A 10111-nucleotide genomic window follows, 5' to 3' on the forward strand; every position below is an offset into this window, starting at 1 on the left:
GTGCTTTGACTGTCCCTTGTCAAAGGCAGAACTCTATTGGAGGTGTACTGAGACAAAGTCCAAGCTTGTCGTGAAACCTGAGCTCCATGGAGCCATATGCATCTGGTGTTCTTCTGAGTCCCATCCGCGTGCATCTGACCATGGACTTTGTCAGGCAATTAGTCAGCATCCTGTGCTTTTTTCTCAGTGACAAATCTCAGGTTCTACGTACAGAACAGCCACGTTCCACCTGGTCATCCTGTTACCAGTAATCCAGATCATCAAAATCTGTGAGCACACACAGCGCCCTTCCCGCAGTGCTGCTGCTGCACTGAGCTGGGCTCTCCCTGTGCAGAGGTCTCACTCCTCGTGGCACAGCACGGCGGCAGGCCTGGGGTTCTGCCCTCTGCACGGTAGCTTTGCGGAACGTGCCCATGAGTGCCAGCACATGTGAAGTTCTTGTCTGTAGCCACCTTCCCCAGCTACAGCCAGCATGGAGCGACAGCCCCTCTTCCTGATGTGTCCCATCACACCCTTTTCAGGAACTAGTGCCACAAACCTGGGCCTTTGCTCCCTGGTCTCAGCCCCCACGTGCTGCCCTCTGCCACAGCCGGTCCGGCATCTCTGCTGGACTTGGTGGGACAGTTCTAAGCACCAGCGTTTCTGCCTCCCCACTTGTTTCTCTCGGGCAGGCATCCTCCTGTGCTCACCCTGTAACCAGGCAGGGAGAAACCCAGCTGACAGCTGTCTGAGCAACTGCCACAGATGCCTCACATGACAGAGCCATTTTCTTCTTGCAGTAGCTTTCCCGTGCTCTGCGGGCTGTCTTTATTCTCTTCAGCCTGGATGAGTGGCTTAGACTGCTCCAGGACATCCGGAAGACTCCCACTATAAACAAGATCATCAGTGGAACCCACGCTGTGGTCTGGATACTGATTGGGTCTTTCCTCTTGCAGAATGTTGTCGCAGCCATCACTGCTGACTGCTGGGCCAGACTCAGCCACTGACCCCCCCGTAATCCCTGGACATCTCGAAGGGCGCTGCTCTGTCCGAGCAGCAGCACCAGGCTCTGCTCAAAGGGAGGACGCCTTCCTCCCACCCGCCGCCTTCAGATAACCGAGGCTGCCGGGCCGCGGCTCGCTCCGCCGTCACTCCGTTACTCCCGGACCCGTTGCTCCGCGCCGCCCCGGGGCCGGCAGAGGGCGCTGCGGGACTCCCCGGTAGCGGCGGGCGGGGTGCGCGGGGCACGGCCGGGCTCAACCTACCCGCGACGGAGGGGTGCCCGGGGGTTGAGCCGGGACCCGGCGCTGCGCACCGACCGGCAGCCGGCTGCCCTGGGCTGGGCCCGGACGGTGGAGGGAACGTGGGGCCGTGCCGAGAGGCGTCTGCTGGGCGGGGCGTGGGGAGCTGCGGTAGCTTTTGAGATGTTGTCCCACGCGGGGGATCTGTGCGGGGTGCGGTCCCGCGGGGGCTGCGCCGTGCCAACCACCCTCCCGGGTGCCGCTGTGCTGCGGCTGCCTCGGACCCCGCGCTTGGGCCGCCCGGGCACCGAGCTGGGAGAGCCGGGGCTGCGGGACCGGGAGCCGCCTGCTGGTGGTGCTGGGACGGCTGCTCTGCGGGACCGGGATACGGGACCGGGACAGCTGGGAGCTCGGCAGCTCGCCGGGTCACACCGCGCAGGTTTGCAAGGGAACGGCTGGCGCCTGGCCCCGCTGCCCGGCTCGTGCTGCTCTTCGGGCCGTGCCCAGCAGGAGCTCCTTTCTGCTGCCTCCTGCCCAAAACCCGGCCTCGAATAGCAGCTCTGGGGACAGCAGCACTGTGCTATTCCTGAGCAGAGCTGCGCGTGTATGCGTATATATGTGAACGTGTGAGTGAGCACTGTGAAGGGCTCCCAGCAGCAGTGAGGACACGAGCCCTTCCCATGGAGCACCAGGTTGGCATGCCGTGCTCTGATGGTGCTTTCTTTCCTGCAGGCAGAAAGAGAGACAGAGCCAGACCCTACTTTGGCTCTCCTCTGCCTGCCCATGGCTTGCTGTGAGCATCCCCCAGGAAACTGGTGATGGGCATCTAGCCCTGCTCCCTGCATGCCTGCAGCAATGCCAGGAACACTTTCCCAAGCCCCTCCTGTCCCAGCAGCTCCAGGCACCCTGCTGCTGGCTGCCCCCAGGCTTCCCGCCCCACAGCCACATGCAGCCCCTGGGACTCCTCAGGCCCATTCCCTCAGGGAAGCAGTGGCCTGGGGACATCCAGGGAGAGCTACTCAAGGATATCAAGACCCATCTGTGTGCCTCTCTGCGGGCACAGGGCCAGGTGGGGTAAGGAGCAGAGAGAGCCAAGGCTACAGCAGCACATGTTTATGGGGTCTGGCCTGGCTCTGTGTGTAACAGCACAGCGACATGCTGGGCGCATTGATGGCATAAGCTATGGGGGAAGCTGGGTCCTGCAGGGCTGGCGCTGTCTCGGCGTGGCTCAGTGCCGGAACTGTGGTACTGGGGAGGGGATGCGAATGTCCTGACCCTTCTCCAGCCGCCGCTCGCAGTCGATCAGGTAGTTCACACCGTCTATCACCAGCTGCACCAGTTCCACCTGCACGAGGAGCACAAAGTTCTGACTCGAAGCTGTCCTGGCCCCGGCCAGCCCCCCGAGCGGTGCCAGCAGCCGCTGTGTAAAGGGCACCTACGGCACCCATGGAGCACAGTGCAGCTCCTAGACCCCACTGCTGGCTTCAGCATACAGCTGCAAAGCTGTTCTGGTGCTGAGGTGTGCGCACGTGTTCCCAACTGCCCTTGCCAAGAGCAGCTTCGCCCCTCTCCCACCTCTGACTTCCCCAGCCGGTCCAGGTTGGAGATGTCGAAGACATTGCCGGTGGCTGCTGTGTCCACACCGCCTGTCCCACGCTTCTGTAGCCGCAGGTTCTCCAGGATCTTGGGGAAGCGGCTGTCCTGGTGCCCAGAGATCAGCAGAACCATCAGCAAATGACAGCTCCCCAGGACCACCCTCCCACACCCTGCAGCACCCTGTCTGTAGCCCTGCAGTCCCTGGGCCCAAGCAGATCCCACTCAGCACACGTGTGCCTGGCCCCTCCAGCTGCAATGTGGGCACCATGCACTGCTCTGCTCCCCTGTGTGATCCCAAGCAGCACCCAGGGCTGTGCCATACAGTCCTCTCATCCTGGCAGGGCTGGGCTCCCTGTGCCTGCAATCCCGGCTCCCCCAGCACCGTCCACAGCCATTACCTTGCTGAGCAGTGGCAGCTTGATGTGGACACCTGCCCGCAGCCCGGTGCCCAGGTTGGAGGGGCAGGTCAGGATGTAGCCCAGCCTCTCATTCCACATGAACTCCCAGCCTCGCTCCTGGATTAGTCGCTCCACCTGGGTTAGAGGCACAGAAAGCAGCTCAGTGCCAGCCCAGCCCTCAGCGTGGTGCTGCCCAGCCCTGAGACTGCGAGGGACACGCGTCCTGCAGGGCCCCCATCCGCAGGGGGCTGGCAAGGTAGCGCAGAGGTTGCTCACCTCCTTCAGGCCCCGGCAGAACCGCTCAAAGACGCGCTTCATGTTACCACCCTTCTCCATGGAGATGACGCGCGTGTGGTCCTCCTCGTTGATCCAGATCAGGAAGGTCTTCTCATTGTTGTGCCTGGGACAGAGCAGTGCTCGGCTGCGCGGGGGCTAGTAGAGCCCTGTGCCCACGCTGCCAGCAGCAGCAGCTGGGAGCAGGAGGGAGAAGCAGCTGTGGCCGCGTAAATTTGGGGGCGGGTACAGTGTGCAGAGTGGGGTGGAGTGCTGGGCATTATCTGGGAAGCAGCCAGCAGGCACAGGTTTTTGTCAGCAGAGGGAACGATGTGCCGCAAAGCAGGCAGGGCTGGCAGCAGGGCCTGGGATGGCTGCAGAGCTGCCCGCTGCCATGCAAGGTGCTGCGGACTGTGCAGGGAGCGGCTGCCCCCGGCTCTGCACAGCTCCATGGGCTGCAGCCGGAGATAGGAAGCCAGGCTGCGGGTGGGCATGGAGAACACAGCCGTGCACACGGAGCTGGGGAATGGCAGCCTGGAGTCACCGGGGTCTGTGGGGCGGGAGCGCGGGTGGGGACAGCAGGATGGAGCAGCAGTGCCCTCCTCCTCCTGCCCTTTTGGTGGCCCAACGCCAGGCAGGTCCTCACCAGATGCCTCGGGCGTCGGGCCAGTCCCGGGCCATTCCTGCTGCCGTCAGGAGAGGGGACACCGGCTTGTCAAAGAGGAAGTGGTCCTGCAGGGACACAGCGTGTCAGTAGGGCACGTGGTGGATACCGGGGCGCCGTCCCTCTGGTCCCCGTGCACCACACAGGAGGTGAACGTCACTGGCTGTCCCTGTGCAGAGGTTGTGGGTGTGCATCCCTCACAGTGCCAGAAGGCTAGCAGCCACGTGCCACGCACTCGCCTTTCCCTGGGCATGTGGAGGGACACCGGGCGGGAGCCAGAGAGCCCCATGAGCTGCTGGGGCCGCATTCAACTCCATCTTCTTCTTATGAGTGGGGCCATAAGTAGCCTCTGCAGCATGGGGCAACCGCACTGGGGACAGTGCCCGGTTCTGCAGGGCTTGGGCTGGGGGAGGGAGAAATGGTGGGAGGTGGTACTAGGATGGCGTCCTACCAGGGCTGCCCGACTCACATCAATGAGCTGCTGCTGCTCCTTCTCTGTCATCTCGCTGAGACGGTAGTAGCGGCCCGACAGATCCCCTGTGAGGCCATTCAGAGCCTCCACCGTCACCTTCTCCACCTCCCGCCGCTCGGCACGGGTGCAGGCGGGTGGAAGGCTCAGCCCACGGATGCTGCGCCCGGTCCGGACCCGGGATGAGAGCACGTAGCGCTCATCGAAGTGGCCAAACTTAATCTAGAACAAACGGGGGACGTTGGTGGGCAGAGCTAGCACTGAGCATCACAGTCCCCAAGGCCAGGGCACGCGGCACCGTGCCCACCTTGGAGGCGTCCAGGTCCGTGACGTGCTTCATGGTGCGGGGGTTGTACCCGTTGTGCCGCTCCTGGATCACGGGGTCAAACAGCTCTGCAAACACCTGGAGGGGAGCAGGACAGGGCAGCTCTTCAGAGCCAGCGTCATGCAGAGCCTGCTGGGGGATGGGGCAGGTGCCCGATGGAGCCTGGAGCGTGGCAGGGCCCCGGCCGTGTCTTACCTCATACGTCTCCTCATCACCAGCCACCATGCCCACTGTCTTGATGAAAGGGTGGCCTGGGTTGTCCACGCCGGTCTGAATGCACTGGTCCAAGGTCCAGCCATTGGGGGTGGCTTTGTCACAGAGCCGTGCGTAGATGGCTGGCGTCAGGTTGCTGGCCATGCAGTTGTTGTGTTTCCGCAGGTCGGGGTACTCAGCACTGCGGGAGGGGGCACCAATGAGCCTTTGTGTCCAGCAGTTCTGTGCCGAGTCTGCCTGGGTTGGAGCTCATTTCCTCACTGCAGCCCACAGTGCTGTGGGTTACATCCATAGCTACGGTGGCACTGAAATGGCACCAACGTTCTGTCTCCTACCTAGCGGCACTGGCACAGCATCACGGTCCTCCCCAGTCCTGCAAAGCCTGGGTGGGTATGGGCAGGAGGTGGGGAGGAGACATCCCTGGGGCAGCCGGCCTAACCCAACCAGGGCATATTCCATACTGCACACATCGCATTCAGCAATAAAAGTTGGGGGCAGGGAGAAGGAAGGGCTCTCATTACGAGAGCGTCCATCTGCCCAAGTGACTGCTGCGTATCCCGAGGCCCTGCTTCCCAATGAGTGGCTGAGCATTGCTTACTGATGGAAAATCAAGAATAAATATATATTTTCCTTTTACTTCTGCATGACCTTTGTTCTTTTTTCCTCCCTTTCATTAAACTACTCTTTATCTCAACCCCACTGTTAAGGACCAAATTGCGAATCCAGTCACCCTTTCCCTTATGGGTGAGTGTGACACCTACAAACTTTTTTTCCTGGCATTTCTCCCTCTTGTCTCCCTGGGGAGTGGGAGTGAGGGCAGTGAGTGCTGCTGAGCGGCCATCAACTGTCATCCACTCCAGGCCCCAGTGGTGCCCCTGCCCTATGGAGACCCCCGCAGCAGGGTGGGCAGGGAGAGCCATGCTGTCCCCACAAAGAGAGCTGCTGGCATTGCATGGGAGCAGAGAGCAGCCCCAGCTGATGGTTGCCACAAGGACAAGAGTCCATGAGCAAATCTGGGTGCTCAGGGTGCAGCTCCTTATCAGCTTTGTGCCAGGGCTGGGTGCTGGGAGTGCTTTGTGGCAGGCAGCCACGTCAGCCATGGCCCCATGTAGTGCCTGGGCACAGGGCTGCCAGCTCCAGGCTGTGCAGGGTTTGCTCTGTTCTGCACAGCGCAGGGCAGCTGCTCCTGCTGTGCCTCTGCTCCCAGTGTTCGGGTCTGTGCGTCTGCACACAGCTCTGGGGGCTCTGACCCCACGCAGCCCGGACGCTGTGGGGCAGGAAGTGGGCTGACCCTGATCTGCAGCTGGTGGGAACCGCACTGCTCTGGCGCAGTTTATTGTATTAGGGGGATGCTTCCCTCTAATCAGCTTAGCAGGAGGCCGTCTCCTGACCTCATTCCCACTTTAGCTGGGCTTTGTACTTGTCCTGTGCTCACAGGGGAATTGGCGGAGCAGGACCTGACCTCACTCTCCTTGGCCAAATCCCTCCTGCTGGAGGTGCCATTGTCTAGAGTGGGACAGGAGCAGCCCTCCCCAGGCTGGGAGGATCGGATGGTGGCCAAGGATATCTGTCTCCTTTTCCTCAGGGTGGCACGGGCAGCTCAGGAGGGAGCAGAGGTGCCAGGTGCAGACATGAGTCTGTGGCAGCAGTGGCAGCAGCCAAACGCTGTCACTGCCACCACCTCCGAGCTTTGGCACCTGCCAGGTGCCTGAGTCTGGCCTGAGTTTGGCTGTCAGCACTTGGCCCTATGCTGTTGTGCAGAGCTTGCCGTCCCCAGCCCTGAGTCTGCAGTCCGGGAGTGCACGTTGGCCCTGTGCCTATGGCTTGGCTGCTGCTTGTGGCTTCCGGAGTTTGCAGAAAGAAAGGGAGGCTGGGCTCATGGTGCTGTTCTGCGTGGGGAAGCACTGGCTCCAGCCTGTCCCCTTGCATGGAGGTGTTTGCTCTGGGCAGAGTCTGTCCCAGGCTGGGCTGAGGCTGCTCCCTATCCTACGCACATATCTCTGCTGTTTGAGTTGCTCCAGCTCAAAAGATGCCTTGTTGCATGTGGGATGCAGCCTGCTCAGCCTCCTTTGTTACTCCTGCCATTGGCTGGATGTGGACCGATGTCTCCCCAGAGTGAGACACTCTCATAAAAAGCATTTGCTACTCAGAAAGGGACGCTTGGATGTGTCCCTTCCCTGCCCCCAGCACTGCCCAGTGTGCCAGGACTGCAGCTCACTCTGCTTCCCACCCTGCTGCCAGCAGACTGCATTTAGAGCCAGCAAAGGTTGCTAAGGCAAGCAGGCTTGCTTGCAGCCAGAAGGAGGCTGTGCTAGGTTTAAGCATGCTGTCTGCTATAAGCAGTCCTTACCCCCACTGCAAAGGGTTCAGAGACTAAAGCTCCAGGATCTGTGCCTGCAGCAGTGCTGATTTAGCTCCGTCCTGAGCAGACCTTTCCTCAGAACAGCCCTGAATCGCAGCCAGAAGATTTGGGCAATCTCTTTTCAGCCTTTCCAGAGCACCGCAACTAAGCTGCATGGGGCCAGGATAAGCAGAACATCACAGGGGATGACGCTGTTATGCTTGGTGCTGTGCTCATGCCCAGCAGAGCCTGAGCGGAGCTGCACAGGGAGCCAAGGTCCGTGGTGCCGCACTTGCCTGGCAGTCCAGGTTTCCTCTGCCACAGGCAGGAAGGCGGCACCACACTTGGACTTTCAGGGTTGCTCTCCCCTTGGTTTTGTTCCCCAAATCCAGTTGTAGAACTGTGATCCCTTCATGCTGTTCTGTTCCCAGTGCCTGATGCTGAGTTGCAGTTGCGTTCCCAGTGGGGTCCCCAGCCCTGGAGGCCGTGAGCTTTTCCAGCAGAGATGGATGTGTTCCAGGGCAGCACAGCAGGGAGGAGGCACCTCGATGCCAGTGCAACACTGTGGCCCTCTGTGCCCCAGGACAGGGCTGCTTGCAGTGCCCTCTGTGCCTTTGCACCAGGGGTGCTGCAATGGGGGGGAGACTGCTCAGTGCTCAGCAGGTACTGTGGGTCTGCCCACGCTGCTGCACCTCCCACAGCTCTCTGCACCGATCCAGCAGCCTTTTCCAGTGCACTTTCCAGCGGCACCAACTGCTGCTTCCACAGCCGCGAGGGTCACTCCCGCACCAAGGCTCAGGGCCGTGCCCAGCCCCGCCACCCCCCACCCTGCAGGTTTCGCCAGGCCAGCACGCGGCCCTCGGCATCCCCACCCGATGCAGATCCGATGTCTGCGGCCCTGCGGCCGTTCAGAAAGCTCTCAATGCAGCGCTGCTGGGAGGCGAACAGACTGCACCACGCGGCCGTTATAATTTACTCCGTTTCCATTCCGTTTCCACGGCCCAGCCTGGCGCTGGCTCTCGGCACGGCGCTCTGCACGAGCAGCACTCAGCCTGCAATGCAGAGCAGCACCGCGCGCTGACGGCACGCTGTTTGCTGCAGGATAGCAGCAGCCGCGTGTTTGGAGCAGCAGCGCTCTGCCTCCTCTGTTCTGCACCTTCCCCCACACCATCTCTGCCGGCAGCGGGACGGGGACACCCACTCCTCGCTCTCCGACCACCGCCGGGCTGTGCCGGGCTGGTGCCAGCCGCAACCCCTGGCAAGGGGCAGTATGAAGGGAGCAACGTGAGAGCTTCGGCGCTGGAGCTGCAGCCTCGGCATTGCTGCACAGCTCTGACGCGATCAGCGGCTCCCACAGAGCCGCGTCACCCAAGAAGCACCCGTAAGCCAGGCGGGGCACCGCGCCCACTCCAAGCGCACACCTCAGAGCTCATCTCTGTTTGAAACCGCCAGCGCAGCGCGAATGGCCGCGCCGCAGCTGTGGACCTCCGTTCTCCCTCCGCCGCCGCAGCTGCGAGGGCGAGGCCCTGCCGGGAAGCCCCCTGCTCCTCTGACGACCTCGCTGAGCTCGGGCTGTGTCTGTGCCCGACATCCTCGCGGTGCCGTCCCCCCCGCCAGACTGATCCTGGTCCCCCAACCCCCCGCCCCGCACCGGTCGGCCACAGCCCTCGGCAGGACCCTTCCGCAGCCCCGGGCTCTCTGAGCTTTGCCCCAGCTCGGCCGGCCCCGGGCTCCCCGTTCCCGACCCGGGCGCGGCGCGGCGGTGTCGGTGCCGCCCCGCGGGCCGGGGGCCGTCTCCGCGCTGCCCCAAGGTAGGCACGGACCCGGTCCCGGGAGCCCCGCGCCCCTGCGCGACGGTAGGGGTTGCGCGGCCCCGCCCGGCGGAACGGTGCCCTTGGAATCGGGGACGGCGGATCCCGCAATCGCGACGGGGCCGCGCCGTGCCCGCTCCCGGACGCCCGAGGCAGAAGGGTTTGGTCCCGCCGGAGAAGCCAGTCCCCCCCAGCGGGGCGCGGCTCTGAGATGGGCGCTGACCGCGACCCCGGTCACTGCCGCCCCGGGGATCAGGATGCCTCGGGGCGCTGCTGGAGCCCCGCGCCCCCTCCCCCGGTGCCGCGGCCGCGGGAAGCGGCCCCCGCCCGCCGCCGCCCCCGCACGTGCGCCCCCGCCGCCCGCTCCCGGTACCTGGGCGGGTAGCGCCGCCGCTGCCGCTCGCCGGCGCTGACCGTGTCCCGGGCGAGCAGAAAGCCCGCGGCGAGAGAGCCGGCGCCCACCATGGCCAGGAGCCCGGCAGAGCGGCGGGCGGAGAGAGCGCGGGCGAAGGTGCTGGCCATCGCGGAGCGGGGAGCGAGCGCGGCGGGGGCCGGCGGAGGAGGTGATGGGAATGGGAACGGCGGCGGCGGGAGGGCGCACGGGGGGCGGGGAGCGGCGGCACGGGGCGGGGGGGTGGCGGGGCACTGCCACCTGCTCGGGCCGCCCCGCCCCGCCCCGGGGCCGCCGTCGCCTTCAGCACCGCGCGTCGGACAGCGCCGGGGGCCGCGACCGACCGGACCGGACCCTGAGCACCGGGCGACGGACATCGGCCGGCGGGGCTCCCGGTCCGGCCCCCGCGG

The 10111-nt window shown here is 63.8% G+C and overlaps 1 protein-coding gene across 1 annotated transcript; it reads right to left on the minus strand.

Annotated features, from left to right (window-relative positions):
• Positions 1 to 2318: 2318 nt before the first annotated feature.
• On the minus strand, positions 2319 to 9856 carry CKMT1B (creatine kinase, mitochondrial 1B). Its single transcript, NM_204182.3, has 9 exons — positions 9684 to 9856; positions 5141 to 5339; positions 4928 to 5023; positions 4621 to 4842; positions 4134 to 4219; positions 3491 to 3614; positions 3215 to 3349; positions 2796 to 2921; positions 2319 to 2565 (listed from the first exon to the last, which is right to left on the minus strand). The coding sequence occupies exons 1-9, from the start codon at positions 9830 to 9832 to the stop codon at positions 2449 to 2451; spliced, it is 1254 nt and encodes a 417-aa protein (NP_989513.2). The 5' UTR covers positions 9833 to 9856; the 3' UTR covers positions 2319 to 2448.
• Positions 9857 to 10111: the final 255 nt, after the last annotated feature.

Source organism: Gallus gallus, chromosome 10 (assembly GCF_016699485.2).
Source record: "Gallus gallus isolate bGalGal1 chromosome 10, bGalGal1.mat.broiler.GRCg7b, whole genome shotgun sequence".
Lineage (NCBI taxonomy): Eukaryota > Metazoa > Chordata > Aves > Galliformes > Phasianidae > Gallus > Gallus gallus.

Bases quoted from the DNA above. Each gene is read 5' to 3' on its own strand.
- CKMT1B (NM_204182.3), bottom strand. From the start codon at position 9,832: ATGGCCAGCACCTTCGCCCGCGCTCTCTCCGCCCGCCGCTCTGCCGGG. The intron at 3,350-3,490 runs GTGAGCAACCTC...CCTCTAACCCAG, and splicing joins TCTGCCGGGGCCTGAAGGAG to GTGGAGCGACTAATCCAGGA. The intron at 2,922-3,214 runs GTAATGGCTGTG...TCTGGGCACCAG, and splicing joins AGCTGCCACTGCTCAGCAAG to GACAGCCGCTTCCCCAAGAT.